This window comes from Parasteatoda tepidariorum, chromosome 7 (assembly GCF_982258835.1).
Source record: "Parasteatoda tepidariorum strain Cologne lab strain chromosome 7, Ptep-v5.0, whole genome shotgun sequence".
Lineage (NCBI taxonomy): Eukaryota > Metazoa > Arthropoda > Arachnida > Araneae > Theridiidae > Parasteatoda > Parasteatoda tepidariorum.
In genome coordinates this window covers 55626866-55651419 of record NC_141761.1, presented here as the reverse complement: position 1 = coordinate 55651419, position 24554 = coordinate 55626866, and the positions used below count along the sequence as shown (strand labels likewise).

Below are 24554 nucleotides of genomic sequence, written 5' to 3'. Positions count from 1 at the left end.
ATAAAGTAATTCGTAAGAAATTCTAGTTCCCGATTTTTAAAAATCAAATTCTTTTCACCTATCATCTTTTACGTGTTAAATAAAAGGATTGTTCACCAAACATCGTGAATGATAATACGAAAAAAGTCAATAAAATTATACTAATAAAATAAATTCACAATTTTTAAGTAATAGCTTTAAAAAAAATTGAAGTACGGAGGGCCGTGCAACATCTCCTACGCACACATTAAAATTAAACATGAAGTTTTCTTTTTTCTAAGAAAAAATGTTTTTTGTGAGAAACCGTGGCTACCCAGTTCTAAATCTAGATCTAGATCAACACCTCCTAGAAGAGAAAAAGCCTTTGCGTGGGTTACCATAAATGAGAAATCGGATCCTTTAGTAGTCCGAATGTTGTGACAGCTTTCTCATATTTCCCTCCATTGCGCAGTTTAGTTGTACGGATGCTGTGACAGCTTTCTTAATACTCCTAACTGCGCTGTTTATGTTCCTTTCGTCGGAATGCTAAATTGATCCGTGCGGAAGCCTTCTCTCTTCTAGGTGTTGCCTAAATTCGAGTCGGGACCCATAGGATGGTGACCCGATGGCATGTAAACTCTCTTTACACACATAGTATCCCCAAGAGATTTTGAGTGCGCTGATTGGCTTTCTTGGCAACGCCATCTGTGACGCATGGTTACTTCATTCTGCCATGCTTGTTATTTTCAGCATAGAGTGATTTTTATACTCCAGCTTTTGTGTACAAATTTGAAATGTCAGTTTTTTCAACAGAGAAACTGCCTTCTGCATTTAAAAATGAAGTAAAAAATATTTCCTCAAATACCATTACCCTTAGAAGCAATGCTCTAAATTTAGACGATTGCAACAAGTAGGTAATGGAATTTGGGGAACTTACCAATACGAAATAGAATTCTAGAACTTCCAAATCTCATGGACAAAGATTTGTTTGTAGGTAAATAACTAGTTTAGTTATTTTAAGAAAAATTTTGTATTTAATTTTTATGGGAAATGCTTTTTTCGTTAAATTTATGATTATTACATGCATGAATTCTTATGAAGCTAATATCCCTCTAATTTATTGAATAACATTGAAATCGAATTTAATTGCCTTGCTTAATTCATCGAATTATATTAATATTTTATTTATTTCTTGTGGATTACTAAAATTATATTATAAAATTTTTAATTTAATACAGTGGGTGATCGGTTAACGAACATAATCCGTTCCAAGACTATGCTCGCTATCCGAATTGTTCGTTAACCGATCATCGATTCACCATAGACTTCTATGTGAAATCAACTAATTCGTTCTGGAGACCCTAAAAATTAAATTTTAAAAAATGTGTGATTTTTTAGTAAGTTTTTTTAAAAATAATACATACATATAGTCTTGCATATTAATCAGTCCTTTTCATTTTTGGCTTATGGGGCATTGAAGAACATGTCCAATGTCGATTGCTTTTCTATCTTTTTCAAGATTTTCCGGAAGTAATTAATAGCATTGTCGTTGTAAAGATCCCCAACCCTACTGACATCAGCTTGGTTTGGGTGCCATTCTAAGACCATTGCTCTGACATCCTCGCACTTTTTCAAAAGATATTTAATGGCAGATTTCGGCATTGGTCCTCTTTCGTCTTCCTCTTGTTCAGAAGGAGACACTGTGTTTCTTGGTGTTCTTCAATCAAAATTTCTTGGAGTTCTTCTGTCTTCAGTTCATCTTCATGTCCCATTATGAGCTCTTCTATGCCATCCTCGTTCACCTCCACTTCCAGATCTCTAGCAGCTGTCAAAATTTCATCCATAATTTCAGGGGTGTCACCATGATCACCTCCGCCTCCTTGAACGAAGGATGGACACAGCTTCCGCCAAGCAGAAATCAACTGTCGCTGTGTGACTTCTGACCACGCCTTTTGAATGATACGAGTAGCTTCAAGAATGTCAAATTTTTCTTTCGAAAACTTTTTTAAAGTCATTGTTGAGGAGAATTGACTTGCTTCAAAACACCGACGAAACAGCGCGCGAGTGTACAATTTCTTGAAAGCCGCACTAACCTCCTGATCCATCGGCTGAAGAAGTCGTATTCGGAGGTAAAAACTGAACTGTCAGCCAGGGAAAGTCTGTCAACAAATTATCTTTAAGATCCTTTGGGTGTCCTGGTGCATTGTCCAATAGCAGCAGTGCTTTCAATGGCAAGTCATTGGCATCAAGGTAGTCCTTGATGCTTGGGGTACAAACTTTAAATAGCCGTTCTTTGAAAAGATACTGCGTGACATTACTGGCAATTTGCTCTTAATTATAGAATTTGTTTTTAACGCTCTGGGAATCTCAGAGTGGTAAACGAGAAGTGGTTTAAGCTTCATATCACCACTAGCGTTAGCTCCCAAAAGTAACGTCAATCGGTCTTTCATAGGTTTATGCCCAGGAGCATTTTTCTCATCTTTCGTGATGTAGGTACGGTTCGGCATGCGCTTCCAAAAGAAATTAGTTTCATCACAATTAAATATTTGTTGTGTGACGATACCCTTCTGTTTCAATGAATTCTTGAAATTTTAAACAGTACTTCTCAGCTGCTTCTTTATCTGCACTAGCAGACTCACCACGCATTAATACATGTTTAATTCCAGACCTTCTTTTAAACTTTGTAAACCAGCCAAAGGTAGCCTTGAATTCCAACTCCTCGGATGACGAACCTGGAGTTTGTTCTTTCAATTTCTCAAAAATTTCTCGAGCTTTCTCTTGAATGATAGGCATACTAGTTACATTTTGTTTCATTTCCCTTTCATTTATCCAAACTAAAAGCAACCTCTCCATTTTATCATGGATGGCACTTTTTTGCGTCGCAGATGCGATTTTCGTTACTCCTTCAGCTCCTCATAATAATAATTATTGAATGACCTTTAAATTCATTGTTAATTCAAGTTTCATTTTGTAATTATTAATACTAAGCATGCTTTAAACATTTTTCCTTTCAGTGATCTTATTTTGTATGCAAAATGATAACAAATGTTTAATATTAATTTTTCTTCAGGCCGAGAAGTGTTCGTTACAATTCGTTTTGTTCATTATCCGAATATGTGTTCGTTGTCCGAACTCAAAAAATCTTTTTTGAAAGTGTTCGTTATCCGAATATGTGTTCGTTATCCGAACACAAAAAACTTTCGTGAAAGTGTTCGTTAACCGATTTGTTCGTTAACCGATCTGTTCGTTAACCGATCACCCACTGTATTTATTAGTGGCGCCATCTATTATTATAAATTAAAACTAAGAGATCTGCATTATACCTACCTATTTATAAATTATTTTTAATGTTTTTCTTTTTTATTTGTGAAATGTTTTATAATACCTAAAAACTATTAATTGACATCTAAGAATTCAAGCAATTGTCTTTTAAGATGCTTATTTTATAAATTTTTGATTGCATAATTCCCATCAAGATAAAAGTTAATGATAATGAATTGTCCATTAAATTAACACCACGAGTATTAAAAGAATAAATTTTCAAAAAATTCCCTCTTTTAATTCTAGTAAATTTCTCTTGGATTGTAAATATTTTTTTATTATTTAATTGCAGGAAATTATTTGTTTGTCACCACAGTGCGTTTATAAAAGTGCCGCAGGAGAAATGTAAAAGAAGTTTTTGAAAAATTCTACAATTTTTTTGCTGAATTATAATTACATTTTTTTTAACATTTTAGAATATTTTCCTCTAAGATATGATAAAATCTTTTTCAAATAATCAACCATAATTTTAAAAATTTATTTATATAAATTTTAAAATCTCTTATAATAAATTCAATTGAGTGGTTCTGCAATCATACTTAATAAATTTAAGTAAGAGATTTTAATTTCTAAGTGCATAAGGATATTCACAATGCTATTCAATTTGAATATTAATCAATTCTTATATATATATTACATAAAAGCTGGCTAATAAAACTTTAATTTGTGTTTAATAATTATTATTATACTAATTTGATGTTTTACCAAAACATGCTTGTTCACCTTGCATTTACCTAAAATTTATAACAAAATATTAGCATAATAATTAAAGCAAATTAGATTTAAATAAAAAGTGCTATTATTAAAATACAATTAATAACGCTGTTTAATTTTTTGAACGAAACTTTAACATTTGTCATAAAATTAATACGAGAAATATACTGGAACTGTTATTTACGATTGATTTATAATTTGGGAACAAACTACGGAGAAATGTTATTGGGGAGGAGCTACAGAAAGACGTAACTGAAGGCAATGACGCGAAAGCCAATCAGCGCTCTCAAAATATCTTGGGGATACTATGTGTGTAAAGAGAGTTTACATGCGACCCGATGCAAGACAATGTTCAATTGCTTCTCATAAAATGTTATAAAATTTGATCAAACCTCTTCATCAGTTGATATCCTGAGAATGATTATGCAAACTCCGAGGAAGATACTGGCTACAGTGAAGGCTGCGTAATATGTTTCCTCACCCCTATGATAAGCTCTGACTCCAAATGACCAGGATAAACACAGCATAACAGTAATAATAGCTGAAGCCCAGCGTGTTGTCTTGTAGCACCTGCGTAAAACAGACAATTATTTAACTACACTAAATAAAACAAGCAACTATAATTAAAACTATAATCTAAATCAGTGGTTTCCAACTGGTGGCCTGGGGGCCGCATCCGGCCTGCGAAGCCTTTTTTTGTGGCCCGCGAACTAAAATATATTAGTTGTCATTTTTTTGCGGGCAATTATCGTAAAAAATTTATATGGGTTTAAAATACTTTTCTCGTTAATAAAAACCTAATTTCTTCGTTTCTGTGAAATTTAACATACCAACGGTGCAAAAACATTTATTTCTCAGGTTTTGTATCCAAGAAAATATTTATTCAAATACAAAAGTAATCGTGTATGTTTTAGCATGTGTGTATCAGAAATTTTCTCGAAGAAATTCTCCTATTTTAACTTTTTGAAACCACTCATTTTGGACGAAAATATTAACAAACACATTCGTAATTTTTAAATTTAAAATGTAAATTTTTATTCTCTGGTGGTTGCAGCAGACAAACCTCAATTTTCTCATTGAGCATTTTGTGTGCTACTATGTAAGTTTTAATACCAACCTTTTTAAAGTTTTATATCCTAACAATTAGATATCTGTTGCACATTAATTGTTTAATACATAGGTGCACATTAAAGTTATTGTAGCCTGAATTTTTTAATATGCAATTAAATATTTTTAAAAATCTACTTCTTATTTTAATTCGTAATTCCATACTTTTGTTTTGTACAACTTTATAAAAATCTGACAGTAATATTTAATGTTCCTTCAAACATGAAAGAGTTGTACACAAAATTTTGATAAAGTTGCGGCCCGCCATTTGATTTGTGTTTTTAATTGTGGTTCCCGGCCTCGTGTTAGTTGGAAACCCCTGATCTAAATCGTCACAGTTTTCTTCAAATATTTTTATATTTATTATCTTCAGAGATTATTCAGTTTTATTTAAATTCGCAATGGACTCTAGCTGTATGCAAAACTGAGAAAAGGAATAATTATTAAATAATTATCAGGATTATCTATGGTGTCCTCCTCTTAAGATAAACTGCGCAATACTTCAGAATTAAAAAAAACCCGTAAATAAATATTTCTTTCAAATATTAATTTATTTAAAAACAACAACAGATATTACTTGAATAAAAACTTCATGCACTTCGCAAATGTACAATTTGAAAATGACAGTCGACATGTTTCTAGTGCTCAAAAACAGGCGCTCATTTTCAAGACTTGCCAGACGTGAATGAGAAGTGCGGCAAGTTTTGAAAATCGGTGCCTGTTTTCGAGCGCTTGAAACATGTCGACTTTTATTTTTAAATTGCATATTTGTGAAGCGCATGAAGTTTTTATTCAAGTAATATCTTATCGCTTCAGTTTCTTGGGATTGTTTATTTAACGACAACGGATACTAGCGTACTTAATGGAATGTTAGTGCTGAGAAAAAACATAAATTAAATTATTTTTAATTTACATTTTTTTGAGTTTTTTTGTATGGCGACGTAAGAGAGTACTTTCCACTATTGTGCATATAAGAAGGGAGAGTTAATGTTTTTTGCTTACGAGGGGAAGAAGATATGAGTAATGCTTACGTAATATTACTAAAATCGTTTCACGTTTTACTTTTCACTTTTGTTTTTAAAATGCAAAAAAAGTTGCTAAAAAATTTAGAAAAAATTACACTTGGAAAAACTTTAAATTTGTAATACAGGTTAAATTACGGGGGGGGGGGGGATTGGAAAATTCTTTCTTCAAGGAGTTATGGAAGTCAAAAGCTTTGACCCAAAAAAAGAGAAACAAAAATAAGATATCTTTAGAAGATTCTACTTGAACTTTCAGAAACTGAATTAAAATATAACTTTGGTTTTATGCAAAGTTACAAATTTCAATTAAATTAAATCCTGAAATAAAAATTAAATTAAAAATTAAATCTTTAAAATTAAAATAAATCAAGGTTAAAGCAAAAAAACAAGGAGGGGTGTTACAACTTTCTTCCGGGAGAGGGAATTATATAAGAAAATGATGCGATTTGTTGTTTTGAGTAAGTCATTTAAAAGAACACGTTACCCCTTTCTTAGATTTTTTAAAATCTAATTTTATTACAGTTTAAACAGATGAAAGCCGATTTGGGTGAAGCTAAAAAATTCTTTTAACGTCAACTGCAAAAAAACAAAGATACTTATCAAAAATCTAAAAACAAGCGACTGTTGGCTATTACCTGAATATTACTTAAAATTATTGATTGCAGAATTGTATAGACGCAATTTTGTCCAAAAAAAAATTAATAAAGAATTTAAAATACCGCATAATATCTCAAATTGTAATTAAATAACAGCCTTGTATTTTGCAAGTATCAAAAGATACTGCCAAATAGAGTAAATATCAGTATATTTGTGAAAATTAAATAAGGAGGATTAAAAGCATATTTAGAATTTTCCCTCACCATCTCTATCTGTTCCACAGTTAAGTTGGAAGAGATAAAAATATATTACTGTGGATATTATCATAATCAAAACTTTTACAGGTTAAAATGTCCAGGAATTAATCTGTTTTAAAAATAGCATTTTTCCTTAGTACAAATGTTTCAAAACTAAGAAAGTAGATGGCAGCACTAAATTAATGTTCTTCAGTAATTCTTCTAAAGAAATGCTTTTGACTTTTACAAGTTTACGTACTGGGATTTATTTTTTTCTTTTGTGACTAAAGTTATAAAAAAAATCATTACTTTCTACAACATTTAAACACTTCATCATTGTAGCCAATATTCGAATGGTAAAATATTATTTTCCCAACTTTTCTTAATTTCTACTGGAAATCAAGAAGAATAACTGAAACTGTGTATGAGTGATGGTGTTTTAAATTACATCAAATAATTAAAGGAAATAAAAATAATTGAGAAGATCTCAGAAAATGTCGCTTTTCTCTCAACCTAAAATTTCTAAATGCTAACAATTTAAGAACATGGTCCGTAGCGTTTTTAAAAAGTGCTTAAAGGTGCTTATTTTCGTTTTTTAAAAGCCCTTAAAGGTGCTTTTTTCCATGGGTGTTTTTAAAAAGTGCTGAATTTTCCCTTTTCCGAAATGTGATATTTCTCTTTACCATGTTGATTTTCTCCACAAATTAGGCAAAAAGATATTGCCCTATCCAACGTTTTCACGATTAATTTAACCCCAATCTGTTTCGGTGTACTTGTTTTAATTTATCTGATGTTAATTTTTGTTAATTTGTCTGATGAAATACTTGCGGGTCCGCACTTAGTAACTAAGCAGGATTCAGTGGTAAGGATTTTTGACTCTCATGTGCAACCCTGCCAAGGGCGCCGGCAGCGGGGTGCAATTGTAGCTTTTTTTTAAACTATTAAAGGGATACAGAAAAAAATTTTTGTTATAAAATTTTTTTATTAAAAATATTTTTATTCAAAAACAAATAATTAAGTAATTATTGATCTATAACAATTAAAAAATTGTTTAATCAAACAAGAATTGTAATCGTCTTGTTTGCTGTCCAAATCTGTTTATAACTTTTTCAATGAATTCTGAGTCATCTTTCATTCTTTTCTTATGCACACTGAGCATGCACAAATTTGGCAGTTATCTAAGCTATATTTTTAAATTTAATTTAATAAAATATAAATAATATTATATTTTCTATTAGTTATTTAGTTTAACAAAGGTGTATAACACAAACTGACTTCTCACAACTGTAAAACTTCATCAGCACACTACTGTTTGTAGTTATTTGTGTTTCAAAGTCAGTAGCTATGCCAGCGCCATCAATACAGTTTCTCGTGGCAAAATTTGCAAGTACAGGAAATTTGTACTTTTTTTTAAATATCTTGTTAACAATGAAGAAATGCATCTTGAAAAAAATTAACAGATGAAAGTATATGTAATAACAAAACAAAATGTAATAACAGAATATTTAAAGAAAATTTTGGCGGGGGGGGGTAGTTTGTTAGAGGGTTGCACCCCCTTTTATATTATTCTGCCGGTGCCCTTGAACCCTGCTGCATTTTGCAAGAGATTCTCGACTTCAGACTTCATTTCCCCCCCTCTGTAATAGAATCGAAAAATCTCTCGAATTTTTGCTGATTACGGGGACCAACTAAACAGTGTCAATTTTTTTTCTCTATTAGCGATAGAAAATTTCATTTCTCCTGTTAATTTCATCTTTTGTGACGCGCCATCGTCTTCGTTACAAACCTGATAAAGTCATCAATTGTCAAAAACTTGCCAACCCTGTCTGATTATGATATTTTTCAAAGTGCTTAAAAATATTTTTTGAGTGCTTGAAAAGTGCTTAAAAGGGGCTTATTTTTTGTTGAAAAATTTGGCTACGCACCCCGAAGAAGAATATTTGCAAGATACAATTTAAAAATAAATAAATAAAAATCACAAAATAAATACGCGATTTCTCTCTTACTGGTCTAGTTTTAAAACATATGTCTTGCCAATCAGCGCGTTCTCTTTGTTTCAAATCGCACCTCCAACCCTTTCTGATCAACCAATCACCCTTTAAATTTAGATGGATGTAGGAAGGGGTGTATCTTCAAAAAGCAATGCTTATTTGGTGCTCTTAATTTCTTACACCTGTATACAAATAGCCTCTTAATTTTGTGATTGTGTTCCTTTTATTACTTGATAGGGGCTCCCTAGGACTTTCTGATGATTTTGAAAGCGAGTACAATCGAAGTACGAAAAGAGAGGACAGTGTACGAAAGTACCTGGAAAAAATTAAAAACTAGTATCAATTTTGTTCTAAAGAACCTGAAAATTTCTTAATATTTGCTCCCACTTTCGAATTAAAATTTCATATCCTCCTCCTTCAGATCAATATATTTATTTAGAGGAAATAAAATATTCTAGTAGCAACATAAGTCTATCTAGTAGTACAAATATAATAATATTTAAAGAAAATTATATTAACATTACTACCACTTTTTAATTTTTTCCTGATGCGTGTGAACCCTGCAGGAATAAATTGAACAGGAAGTGATAGTTGAGTACCTAAAAACATCAATAAAAAGTAGAAAAATACATTTTGAGTGCTTTTTTAAGTTTTCCTGTTGATAAATTATTTAAATTATTGGTGAAAAATTATTAAAATTATTGGTAATAAGAAAAGGAAGGGGCAAAAAACAAGAGAAAGGAAAGCGAACTCGCATGAATATCTTAAAACAAAACATATTTTAAAAAAATACAATATGAACTAAAACTTAATCAAATATACTTTCTATAGTATTATTACTTTTTACAAGTAAAAAAGTATCCTAAAAAAACACTAAATCACGGAATGGTCAAATTGTTTAGTCTTTTCTCATTACAATATTGATTTTCTAAGAAAAACAACTTACTTGGCTCTCTTATAAAGTTCTTCAGGCAATGACACATGGGATGGGAACACTGTTATAATTAGTATCAAAACTATTTGAAGACAAGAAAATACCATCATGGGTATCAGGGTAGGCCAATAGGGTGACTCATCTGTGTTGAGCCAGCAGCTAAAAAGATAGAGACTATATTGTGATTCCCATTTCGTAAGTATAAAAATTAACGGTATCCATTATTAAAACTATTGTTTCCAACAAACTTGCCATAAATATTGATAAATTGAGATACGTGTACGCTGATCATTTATTACCATTGTGAGTGCATTTTCATCCGAGCAAAGCGGATTTTACCAGCTCACAAATCCCCCTTTTATACAGGATGTCCCTGGATTATTGGGGCAAACTCTATGGGAAGGTAGAGGACATCAAGAGGACTCACAAAGGCATAGAAAACCATGTCAAACGTCAATGGAAAGTAGTATGGCAGTTTCAGGAAACAAGAAACAATTTATTGGTTAAAGATGTTACATGTGCTGTGGTATATAATTTGTGAAAATGTCACAAAAGATGTCCAAAGTATCCAGCATTGCTAGTGATACGTGCGTGTGTAACGCACGTATCTCTAGCAATGCTAATTATAACGCATGTGAAGCCATGGATTGGCGAAATCGCTCAAATACACCTGGATTTTGTTGGATATTCGCAGCAGCACAGACGATTCTTGCAACCAGATTCATTTCAAAATTATTAGGTGTTGCGTACACAGCACTTTTCAGTGTACCCCAAAGAAAGAAATCAGGAGAACGTGGTGGCCAGGTAATCGGCCCACTTGTGAATAACAACACATAGGGCAGAAAGAAGACGTTTCAGACCATTGGTTGGTATACAAATCTGAATCCTTTTGTGACGGCCCCTATCTCTCCTTAAAGTGTGACCCAATAATTCTGAAAGAGCCTTGGTGCCTCAGGTGATAGAGCCTTAAGTTTGAGGCAAACCAATGAGGCGAATTGAGTTCGAATCCCTGTGACGACTGGTCGATACGAATTCCCCAATCAGCCACACACCGACCACAGTGGTGCCATAAAACATCCTCAGTGATAGACGGATCATGGGTTAGAGATCCCTTGTCGTCAGGCTAACCGTGGCCGGTTTTCATGATTTTCCTCACCATGTAACGCAAATGTGGTTTAGTTCCATCAAAAAGTTCTCCACGACGGCAAATTTCTCCCTCTATTTGATCCAGGAGTTCCTTTGTCTTTTAGGTTGGATTCAAAATTACAGGGCTACGGAGTTGAACAAGGGTAGCCGTAAACTCAGAATTGGGTCCGCTTTTCAAATTCGTTAATAAAGTAAAATAAATTGAATTCCGTCCAGTAACAGACTTATGTCATACATATTTGTACGACTCGAATACTTACTTCTTTTTCGTTGTGTACTGATTGTGGCATACAATGGCAGTTACTCCTGTTATTACAACTGGAAATGCTGAAGAAAAAGAAGAATATAAACTATACTGTAGCACGTTATATTGTAAACTGAACAAAATACTGGTGATTGGTGCAAATTCATACTTACACCAACCAATAAGCATGACGTTTTTGACTGAGGCTTCGATGATCTTTGGAAAATAAGTGGTGAGGAGTTGGCACATGCATATCACTTCCAAAAGGAGAAATAGAGAGGCACTCACGAAAAACAGGTGTAAGAAGATGGAGATGGTCAGGCACATTGACTAATGGAAAATGAAAATGGGCTGGGTCATTTTTTGTTTCAATTCAACTAGTTTAAAATAAATTTAATCTTAAATAAAATTTGTAATTAAATTTAATATTAAATAAAATTTGATATAAAACTTAAAATTAAACACAATTTGATATTAAATTTAATATTAAATAAAATTTGAAATTAAATTTAATATTAAATAAAATTTGATATACAATTTAAAATGAGCAAAATTTGATGATAAATTTAATATTAAATAAAATTTGATATTAAATTTAATATTAAATAAATTTATTATAAAATAATAATTAAAATATTTAATTTAATATATATTGATAACAGTTAAAAAATAATAATGAATGTTAATTATTATTTTTGGTAACAAATGGAGAGAAATTTTGGGTAACAAATTACTCTATAGAAATATAAAAGTTGCTCAAATGAAAAGAGACAAGCATATATAGAGTCAAAAATACAGTAGCAATGTCAGCGCCACCATTCAGGGATATAAAAAGATAAGAGAAGTGCACTGCAGACAGAGTATAACTGATTAAATCAATTCTCATGAAAGTATTTAAGGAGAACGTAAAGTCGTGCTGAAAATGGATGCATGTAAAATCAGAAAAGCACAGCTGTTATCACCGCGCACTTCATCAACAACAGCAAAGAATTTATTGGAGGTCATGGTGTTTGCTTGTTCTGGAGCTGGCAGATTCGATTCTCTTTACCCTAAGTCCCTAAGACATTTACCTATATACTATTTGTTCATGACCGTTTGCTCTATGTAGTGCATGGCATCAATAACTGGCACCATACCTAGTTGCGTTCAGTCAATAGACACTAGAAGGTCATCACAGTTGACCTTCTAGTGTGAACTGTGTTTTTTCTGATCTGGATGCATATATTTTTAGTTTGGGTTACGTTCATTTTAAAGGATCTAATGCGAGCTGGTTAATCAGCTTCATGCAATATGCGATACGCTCCTCAACTGGGATATATGTAACTGAACAAAACATAAGAAATAAGTTTTAACTGTTTCTGATGCCGCGAGCCCAGTCTGGGACCACTTATTTCAAAAATATTACAAACCATTAGAAATATAAAACTGTTTTCGTTCGCAAAACGTTCCATATTTTTTTCTTACCTTTTTTATAGGTCGGTAGGTAAGTACTTTATTTACGTCGTACTAGAGTTGCACAATGGGCTATTGGCGACGGTCTGGGAAACATCCCTGAAAATGTTCCGTGGACATGTCATTGCAATTTTGATCCTCAGCAGAGGAGACGGTTCCCTCGCTTTGGTAGCCCAACAGCCTGCAAGCGATGTCGAGCACTTTACGGTAGAACAGCTTAACGAGAACCGATAACGCGCACCCTCGGTCCCTACGTAAGCTGATCAAAGTGGTCACCCACCCGCTTACTGACCGCAGCCAGTGATACTTGACTTCGGTGTTCTACTGGGAACCGTGTCTTTACAATAAGTCCGCTGCGGGACTACCTTTTTTATAAGAAAGACTGGTGGCCCAGTTATTGCTACAGTATTTTGTTTGATGCTATCACACGTGTTAACAAGTCCAAACCCTTCGAAACTGCTAAAATGCATTTTAGAATGTTTATTTAATATAATAGGAATTCAGAAATGTCTTACTATATCATTAACAGCAGCATTATTTGACAAAAGGCAGTGAAAACTTACAGAATTAATCCTGAATGACTCTGTAGTTGTGAGAAGAATGAGCATATAGGCTATAAAAATACTGCATTCGCAACAGATCTGAGCTAAACAATCTACATGAAACATTCTAGAAAAAGAAAAAGGAAAATCATTGTTATTTACATAGTAAACCCTTCATCATACACTGTTCGAAATTTAGACATGTCATATTTTTTCAATTTCTGGAACTGCTATGCGTAACCAATTTGAATAATATTATAATGAAAATTAATCTTTTTAAATTTGTTTGTACTATCTAATGATTCAATCTGAAAGAAAACTCGTTTAATTCTAAGTCTTATTGACGATGCAGAACTAAGCTAAGTTTAAAACTAAGTACTAATATTCCACTTTAAAATTAACCTTTTTTGAGTGTGTAGAAATATATTTTTATGTTTAACAATGCATTTCATACAATCTAAAATTTCATAAAGCGAGGACTTTTCATGTATATTTTAAATTATGAGTTGAAGAAACATAATTACATATTGCATGCAACCAATAAAGAAATATTACAATTTCAACTCCACTAAATCTCTAAAAGCAGCTAGTTGTTTTTCTCTTTCGTTCGGAAATCTATCTTTTACTTTTTTATTTTTATTGTTATTTTTCTTTCAGAATACATTGATCCACACGGACAAAAAAGAATCACTCAAATTTGAATACATAGACGCACTTATTTTGAAATTATTATGTTTGTATCAATGTTGCGAAATTGTTATGTTGTCTTTATCGAATATAAAACACATGTTTTCAAAAATAGACAAAATAAAAATTAACTTCTGCAAACAATTTGTTTTAAATATTCCGAACTGTAAAATTTCTTTTTGTACCCTTATTATTCATTAAAAAAAAGCGTTTGGTGAAGAATTTCTATCTCTTAAATCTACGGAACTATATTTCGCAACGACAAGGCTGTGGGTGAAAAAATGAATACACGAGAGTTTAAAATAAGTATGTAATTAATATCAGTTCACTGCTTTCACGTTACGTTAATTTTGAAATTAATTGTTCAGAAAAAACGGATCGAATATAATTTCGATCATCTTATTCCAGACTTTAAAAGCTTTATTTTCAATATTACATTTTAAAATATTACATTTTTCAATGTTGAATTTTTTTGAATATTACATTTTTTCAGTAATACGTATTGCGTACATTTCAATATTCAAAATCAAACAAAATGGAAATTAACTTCTGCTAACGATTTGTTTTAAATATGAGTAACTGAAAAATTCCTTTTTATAACCTTATTATTCATCTTTAAAAAAATAATAAGCTTTCAGTGACGAACTTAGAGTCTGCGGAACTATATTTTCCAACGACAATGCTACAGGTGAAAGATACACGAAAGTTTAAGTATTTACTATCAGTTCACTGCTCGCTGCTTTCACGTTACGTTAATTTTAGAACTGTTTTCGTCCAGGAAAAACTGATGGAATATAATTTCGATTGTCTTATTCCAGGCATTAAAAGTAAGATTTTTATTTTCAATATTACATTAGTTCGATTTTTTGTTGAAACTCATTAGTTATACTTTTATTTATCTGCCCAATTTAAAGAAATAATCAAAATCGCTCAAAATTTGCGTAAACATTTATGATTGAAACGAATCAGAATATAATCTTTGAGCTTAAAACAAGCTGACGTTGTTAGCTACTATGGAATAAAATTATTTCTTTATTAAAAAATTGTGAGATCCCAAAGTGCTAGTTAAAATTGTATAGGGTGGTTATTAATTGGTGTTAGTTAGTATTTGTATAACATTGTATAATTAGTCAGAGATTTATAAACGGCTAAACTTGCACCAAAAAATGCCATGCACTTCCTTTGCAGATCGCGAGAATGCAACGTTAGAGCTACAGAGTTTAAATTTGATGTTCTGAGAGGATCAGTTTTGGTTATTCAAGTTCTTTTTTAAAAATGCTTCAACTTGATTAAGTGCTTTTAGAAAATTTTCAAGTAGAATAATTCGGTGCAATAAAAAATAATTGATGCAATAAAAAATAATTCGGTTATTAATTCAAGAATTATCAACTGTTTAATTTGAATTTGCAGAATCGCTCACAAGTACAGAGTTGAAATTTGCGTGCTGAAAATCTTTAAGTTCATTTATCAATTTAAAGCGATTTTTTTTTACATTCTAATTTGTTTGAAAGTTATTGAAATTTTAAGAGTGCTTTTAAGGAATTTAATAACTATTTACACGTTATTGACGAAAAACTTTCTCTCAGTCGAAACTTTCATTTTATGAGCTTAGACTTGATTTCAAAAGCAATCGCAACAACAATATAAAAATAATTTTTAAAAAAATTTAAAAAATTGAACGAGGGACATTAGATGTTACATGTCGTTAAATAATTTGTTTTTTAAATATAGACTTTTAAGAATTTTAAAAAACAAATTATTGAAAATTAACCATGGAGGTTGGCGAGTAAAGTTGTAAAATGAAAGTAAAACTGATATCCAGCAAATTAAAATTATACTAAGAGACTTTTGACTTAAACTAAAATTATATTTCGCTTAATCTAAACTAAAATAACCCCTAAATACCATTTGAATAAAAAAAAAATCATGCTTAAATTTTGTTTCAATGAAAAATTGTTTGATTTTTTTTTCTCTTCATAGAGTTCGAGATGTAACAACTTCAAAAAAAATCTTTAACTGGTTTTTAAGAAAGCCTTTACATGAAAGTGCTAATCATAAAATTATTTCATTAAATATGCATAAACTTTCGAAAGTTTTTGATTTTTTTTAAGCATTTAAACTTTTAAATTTAAAAAAATAGCAATTGGGAGGTTTGGAGTTTTAATAAAAGTAATAACTTTAAAGAAAATTTGAGGTTTATCTAATCCCCCCCCAACGCTACGCTAAGATAGAAAAAGGGGGATAGTGGAAACATTTTTTATAAATTTTTTTAATAAAATATACGAAACGTAATTTTGAATATATTTTATATTATTATATTGAAATATAAAAGTTTTTATTTTATAATTTATAACCGTTGAATAACAGACTCAATATTGAGTTGAAGACTACCAGTGTTCAACTCCGTAGCCCTGCAATTTTGAACCCTACTAGAAAACAAGAGAGCTCCTAGATCAAATATTGAGAGAAATTTGCATTTGGGGAGAACTTTTTGATAGAACTAACCCGCATTTGCGGAGAACTAAACCTTCCACGGTTAGCCAAACGGTATGGGGACTGTTCTAACCCCTTTTACAACTACATTACTTTACATCACAACATTAATCCATCTGCAACTGAGAATATTTTATGTCAGCACTGTGGTCGGTGCGATCCGATTGCAGAATTCGTATCATGGTGGCTCAGGGGATAGGCGAGCACTCAAAATATAAGCGTTAATCTTCATTTTGAACGGTGCATTAGCTTATTTAATAATATACTTTTTCTCATAATATATTTTTTAAAGTTTTTATTAACCCTAGCCCAATGACATGGGGATGGACTGGTCATAGAGTTGACTATTTAATTAATTTTTGCTTATTAAAAAAACAAAACAAGTAAAATCGTAATAAAACTGATTGTAACATAAAAAGTACTTTTGTAACAATGTTAAGTTACATATATACTAATTGTTATTAAGAACTGATGCATGCCAGCTCTGTATAATCTATGTCAAAAACAAATAGCCACATTTTAAATCTATTTTAAAATTTTTTAATAAGAAAAAGTATAATTTAAATAGTAATCGAATTTTATTTGATCAAGTAAGTTTGAAAAATCACTCTTAAATGTCTACTGAAAGGCAATTCTTAAAAATCAAGAATACAAACCCTCAAAAGTATTCTGGAAGAACAGATACTGCAATTACTATTAAAAAAAAATTTAAAAAAATCACGTTCATAATAAATATTTTAAAATAAAAAAAACTTGAAATTTATCATAGCATTAGTACATACACTGCAAAATTAATAAAGTTAATTTAATAAAATCCTAAAATATCGAAGATGATTGTCGACAATCTAATTTAGATTCTAATGTAATTTAGTAAATAAATAGTCTAATAATTGGTGTATTAGAAATTAATCTATATTATCACAGAAAACCTAATATTGATATGCCCGCTCTAGCCCCAAAGAGTCATTTGTTTGTTTATTAAGCCTATTATACAATTATTAAAAATATGCAAATCAAAAGTTACTATTAAAATATGCAATAAGCATATTCGTGAATAACAAATGTTCTCTTAAATAAAACAATACATAAAGATAGCCTGAAATACTAATTAAACGTTCACTTTTCCAACTTCCTTTTATAATTTACAATTCAACAATAAAATATGTTATGCAATTGAAAATGTAACATGGTTTTGAAAACTTTCTAAAAAGTTCAAAGAAAATATGACTAATAAGTAATTAAATTATTTCAGCTGTTCGCAATAGTTTCTCTCCCCTTTTCCTGTTTTACAAGAACGGGAAGCCACAAAAACCCCTTGCAAACCATAGGAGAAACTTTTCATCCCAAATTCTGTTTTATTCCAAATTTCAAATTCTCTTTAAGTAATTTAAAATTTAAAGTAGGAGAAAGCAAATTCAGACAAACCTAAAATTACCCATGATGTACATATTTAATACGTATTATATTAATAAGCATTATTTATTATGTATTATATATTTAATGAGAGAACATTACTTAGGATTGCGCAATAGGAAAGTTCTCTTCCAACAATTTTATGCATTTTAATATTCAATTTTATTCGCTGACCGGCCTGTATTAGGGGTCAGGGAACTGTCCTTGCATCAGAAAGGTTCTGGGTCGAATCCCGGGCAAGGCATGGATGTTCTTTCTCTGTACTATCTGTCCTTACTGTAGGTGCAACGTTGGCCCATCTAATATGATGCTCCTGAAAGAGTGGCCAACAAATTTGCCATTCAGGTGCTTGTGTGACGAAAGGTAGGCATACATTCGGTTCAACCGCAAGGACCAGACGGCGCTTACCAGCTGCCACCTTAAGTCTCTTTCTTTCGAGTATAGTGTTAAAATCTTCCTAAAGTGCCCCAGGTGCCACAACATGCAGGCTTCTGCCCAACATATGCTGGACTGTCTTGGACTGGACAAAAGGGACATTCTAAATAACCCACTTTTAATGGCCGACTTCCTCCGGGTCAATGTCCATGAATTTCATGGACATTGTTTAGCCCTGCTAATTTTTGGGATAAGGAAGAAGAAGGCATCGGAGAAAAAATATTCAATTTTATTTTAGCAATTGAAATTTTACGGCTTACTCTAGGCTTGCCTGAACTCACTTTTTCTTTCTTTTAAATTAGTAATGGAAGGGAAACAGAATTGGCTATTAAAATTTTTTCCTGTGGTATAGCGTCCTCTTAGAAGGCGAATCTGTTGTGTAAAGATTGCGATGAAAGATTGGTTTTTAAATTGGGATTTCCAAATACTGAATTTTAAATAATCTCGAAAATCCTTAATTGTTGTAACTATTGAGATTTAAATAGTATAGCAGAAAGTTGAGTGAATAAATTGAAATGAAAAGTGAAACGCAATTTTGATACTTACCCAGCAGTAACATAGATGATGATAGTGATACCAACTAAAAACGTGACAACTGTGCAGCCAAGGATTCGAAATGCTAATAAAGGGATCTCTTCAATAACCACTTCTTCACTCGTCACCTGCAACAGAGAAAAAAAATTTAACTGTTTCTTTTAGGAAAAATTTAAAATCTCTAATCAACTTCTATTTTTAACAAATGTGACTGTTGTTGTTGTCGGCCATTAAGACCGATGGGGTGCGATTGTTCTTGTTTTCCTGTGGCGCCATCTATGGACAAGAATTCGACTTCTGCCTCACCCATACGTCACACCCGTTTAGAAGACGGACCCATTCGGATCGTAATTTTGACCTGAACCAGAGAACGATCAATCATCCAATTCTGTACCCCCAGAGGTTTGATTTGTTATGGGAACATTGAGGACTTTGTGATCGGACAGATTTAGCGGGCACCGGTTCCCATTTACTACACGGGAAGTCTTCGGCCTTCTGGATTCAAACTCCTGTTCTCACAAATGTGAACTCCAGCGCCCGGCCTACCAGACTATCCCGAATAATGTGGCGGTTTTCAATGCTTATTAAGCTTAATATTTTATCAGTGGTAAAGTATTATGCAGGTTATTCAGATATCACTACATAAACTTTACTAAGCGAGCATTTCCTTTGTAATCATTTAATAGCTTTTTAGTACAACAACAGAGCACCGCGTTCATGTGATATGTAATAAAAGTAAGTGTTCAAAGGAATCAACACGCAAAGCAAAATATGTACTTTCTGTTTTAAAACGTGTATCATAAATTGGCGTTCCTTTGGTAAGGGTTAGTAAGCTCAATAGGTTAGTAAGTCCCTCTGACGCAGAATTTTTACTATACATATTTTACGTACTTTTTCATTACTTTGTATAAACCTAGGACAAAATAAGTGAGAAAATATTATATTTAGAATTTTAATAATTTATAGTTATGCAATACAGATATTTTTTGTAACAATTAGACTATTTTTTATTATTCGAAAATTTATTTTTGCTTGTAATTTGAGCTCAGAAAAAAATATATAAAATAGACATCGGTGTCACATTTGCGTCAAAGGATTAAATAATCAATTTGTCTAGAAAAAAAAAAACACGAATTTCCGTTTGTTACAAATAAATTGCCTCATTTGACTATACACTTTTACTGTAGCTCTAATATTCTAAAAGTGGCTTGTTATTGCTTTTTTTAATCCTTAATGTTTTTGTTCTATTCTGAATTATTACCAAATAAAATAAATTAAGAAATTAAATAATATTCTTACCTCGGATGATATATCAAGTAAATCAGCCATACTATGTTAGAGATGATCCATCATCTCTTACATACTATCATCAGAACAGTGTGGTACTACGACTTGTCATCATTGTAAGCACTAAAATAAATTTGGAAAAAGTATGGGGGGAGGTTAGATCATTAACAAAAACGTTGTTTTTGTCTATGTTAGAAATCATAAAAGCAACGGTTAGAAAATGTACGTAAAGTTGGTAACCCAAAACAGCCTGCGCTGTTTTGGGTTACCAACTTTACGTACTTTTTGTTTTGCGGAGCTAAACCTAAAAGACTTAAAAACTTGAACAGAGAATTCGATGGAATGAAAAACTTTAAATGCGAGAATTATTTATCTTTGAGCTTGTAGTAAAAATACAACGATGGCCTCTTAGCAGCCTACTGAAATGCAACTACGAAGTTGAAAACTTACGTGTTAAATAGGCCATTTTTTTCATGAACTTTAACAAGAGTTTGTTTTTTTAAATTACAGTAGTGCGTGAAATTTATAGCATTTTTAAGTTCTTTTTCGAGATTTTTCTTATTTTTTTGCTGTAAATAATGATTATTTACCCATTGTTGTTGAAAAATATGTCTTCCTCAATTAACTGTTTAACTTGATGGGAAAAATACCGGCTACAGGATAGCAACGACGAAGTTGAAATTTGGTATTCTCAGAAAGCCATCCATATTTGTCAACGAGTTAACAGAGTATTTTTTCGAAAGTCATTGCATTTCTAATTGCTCTTTTTGCGATGTAATGTTAACTTTTGTTTTGCTGCACTCAATTTATAAGACACAGAAACTTGAAATTACGAAGGTGTCTTAAAATGTACAGGAAGTTCTTTAGAATAAAAAAAAAATAAGATTCGATTTTTTAGTTTGAGAAATAAATAAAAGAAATATTTTTACAGATCTACTGCTCTCTGGCATGCAGCTACGCAGTTGAATTTGATGCCCCCTCAGTTTTTGCTTTAAATAACAATGCATTATTGTAGGAAAATTTATTTACCTTAGTTGAAATTTTTATTTTATAAATCATGTATATATGTACATATATGTATATATATGTATGTATATATGTATATACATATACATATATGTATATGTATGTATATATGTATATGTATATATGTGTACATATGTATATATGTATATATATATGGATATTTTTGTATAGCTACATGTATATATGTATATATGTATGTATATTTTTGTATAGATACATGTATATATATAGATATGTATAGTTATATATATAGATATAAAGTTATAGTTATATTCATAGATATATATGCATGCATGCATACATACACTATTAAACAAAAGATAAATATCTTTAAAAATTTTATACTGATCAAAACAAAAACAAAAAGGTCTGATTCTTCTCTTCTGATTATGGAACCATATATTATGATTTTCTGGTCAATAGAAATAATCAATTATATTTTCTGGTCAATAGAAATGTGTTAACAACAACAAGAAACGATTTTAGACTAATATGTTTGTTCTGTACATAAATCGGTAAATATAAAAAAGATTCGGGAAACTATGCATTCAATTTGAAACTTTTTTATATCCTTCTAAACTTCAGTGATATTATAATTACTTAGAAGCGTATGATTATGATATATTTTATTCAGGAAGGATTTTTGTGCATTTTAAGCCATTGAAACTTAATACGGCAATCCTTCCTGCTTTTTTTGAAGTAACAAAATTCAGTTTATTTTCAATTATATTATATTATTTTTAAAGGACAGACATTGGTATATTTTCTACATAATCAGTTGCTGTGGCATCTTTTGTATGTTCTGAAACATAAAACGAAAAGTTGTCTACGAAAGATAAAAAAATAAAAGTGAAACTTTCCTTAAACTCCTAAAATAACCTTCTAAAAGTTTAAGAATACATTGAGCACGTTTCAAAATCTAATATTTAAGATTCCGACATCTCTATAGAACTTTTATACTTTAAAAATTCAAGCACTTCGTATTTTCGCTAAAACAAAGAAATTTCAAATTTTAAGTTGTCGTAACATATTTCAAATATATATTTCAGTACAGATCATTTAGTACAGAGTATATTTCAATACAGATCATTTTTTTTATTAATAGTTAGGTACTGCAAACAAGATACCATAGGTGTAACAAGGAAAATATTTTTTTTTCTTAGAAAAAAATGCCGCAGTTTTTATTAATAAATTATTCGTTTATTTTAGATAAGAAAATGCACCGTGCATTTTATAAAAAAATCTAATTTTTTTAATCAATTCTCTACGTAAGAGGTGTGCACACTGAAAAATTATATTAAAAATTACTTTAATTTTTAAAAGTTGTTAAATATTACTTGATTAAAAGATTCATTAGCTTCAAAAATATATTAAATGATGAATAACAATCGGCATGTTCCAAGCGCTTAAAAACAAGCGTCCATTTTCTAGACTTCCTAAACGTCAATGAGAAGAAACAAGTAATTTTCATCATAAAGCGTAAAGTTGCCTCCCAAAAAAGAAAAGTGAAAAACAAAACTAGAGAAACCACAGTAATAAAGAGAATACAAAAAAAGAAAAGCAATAAGAAAAGCCACAGTGGCCGAGATGGGCAAATAAGGGTAAAAAGTTATTTAACATAGTTATTTAATGTGAGAAAGAAACAGTTAGTATAATGTGCATCAGTCATAATTAGAAACTTCTTCTTGGGACAAGACAGATTCTATAACGCTTTTGTTTAAAGAGCATATCATGAAACGATGGCATATCTCAATTTTGACGTTTCTATATTTTTAAAAATGGAAAAGCGGTTGCAAAATTACTATTTTTTTTATTTTTTTGGAAAAGGTAAAAATGTATTTTTCAATTTCTTTCGATGAATAAAAAAAAATATTTAAAAAACTGTTGAAATTTTTTATTTATTTTTTCATATACAAAATAATTATTACTGGGTTTTAAAAAAACAAATGAGATTGAAAAAGTTTTGAAAAGTATTATAGGGGAGGGGGACTAGTGCCTTCTCTTCCCTTTTCTGATGGTATGCTCATGAGTGATACCATATTTTCACTTTCTTAAAAAGAAAAAAAAAATCTAGCCACATGTGGCATTGATCTTTCATCAGAACGTGCAGATCAAATTTGGTTCAAGATTCTCAAAATCGATGTTGCCATCAACGTTTTCTTTTTGTAAGCATATGTCGTGCAAACTATGAGATTTCAAAGTTCGCTAAACTATGCATCATATGTCCATTATATGAATACTAAATTGCATGAAGGTCATACTATTGATTGTTATTTACCATTTTTTGCAGTGTCGTGCGTTGTTAAGATCGAAAAAGGAAAATTGGACAACGAAAACTTCTTGACATGACTTTATCGATAAAATAGAAAGATTATTGCCCATTAAAAAGTGTATATGTGGCTATGACCAACATGGCTAAGTTCTAATGTAGATTTCTGATACAGTATGTTTTATTTTCCGTTGCCTAAAACCATTTTGTTTGGAAAAATAAAAATACAACTGCAACTATGATCTTTTTCAACTTCATAACTCAAATTGAAAGATTTTAGTACAATATCATAGAAATGCCATCTGTTTTACTGTGGTTTTTCTGTTTTACTATTTACTCGAAAAAGTGAGCCTAGAACAACGGTCTTCAACCTAATAATTCAAATTAAAAGATTTTAGTACAATATCATAGAAATGCCATCTGTTTCACTGTGGTTTTTCTGTTTTACTATTTACTCGAAAAAGTGAGTCTAGAACAACGGTCTTCAACTAACTTAATAATTCAAATTAAAAGATTTTAGTACAATATCATAGAAATGCCATCTGTTTCACTGTGGTTTTTCTGTTTACTATTTATTCGAAAAAGTGAGCCTAGAACAACAGTCTTCAACCTAATAATTCAAATTGAAAGATTTTAGTACAATATCATAGAAATGCCATCTGTTTCACTGTGGTTTTTCTGTTTACTATTTATTCGAAAAAGTGAGCCTAGAACAACGGTCTTCAACCTAATAATTCAAATTGAAAGATTTTAGTACAATATCATAGAAATGCCATCTGTTTTACTGTGGTTTTTCTGTTTTACTATTTACTCGAAAAAGTGAGCCTAGAACAACGGTCTTCAACCTAATAATTCAAATTAAAAGATTTTAGTACAATATCATAGAAATGCCATCTGTTTCACTGTGGTTTTTCTGTTTTACTATTTACTCGAAAAAGTGAGTCTAGAACAACGGTCTTCAACTAACTTAATAATTCAAATTAAAAGATTTTAGTACAATATCATAGAAATGCCATCTGTTTCACTGTGGTTTTTCTGTTTTACTATTTACTCGAAAAAGTGAGCCTAGAACAACGGTCTTCAACTAACTTAATAATTCAAATTAAAAGATTTTAGTACAATATCATAGAAATGCCATCTGTTTCA

The 24554-nt window shown here is 31.0% G+C and overlaps 1 protein-coding gene across 1 annotated transcript in view; it reads right to left on the bottom strand.

The window, feature by feature from the left end:
- Nucleotides 1-24554, bottom strand: part of LOC122270027 (adhesion G protein-coupled receptor D1-like) — a 38176-nt gene that overhangs the window by 3345 nt on the left and 10277 nt on the right. The window contains exons 2-8 of the mRNA XM_071183446.2: nt 20126-20236; nt 18839-18954; nt 13286-13391; nt 11444-11600; nt 11287-11353; nt 9893-10039; nt 4386-4563 (exon numbers count right to left, since the gene is read on the bottom strand). Coding sequence (XP_071039547.2) covers nt 4386-4563; nt 9893-10039; nt 11287-11353; nt 11444-11600; nt 13286-13391; nt 18839-18954; nt 20126-20155 — 801 coding nt within the window. The 5' untranslated portion in view covers nt 20156-20236. The remainder of the gene's footprint in view (nt 1-4385; nt 4564-9892; nt 10040-11286; nt 11354-11443; nt 11601-13285; nt 13392-18838; nt 18955-20125; nt 20237-24554) is intronic.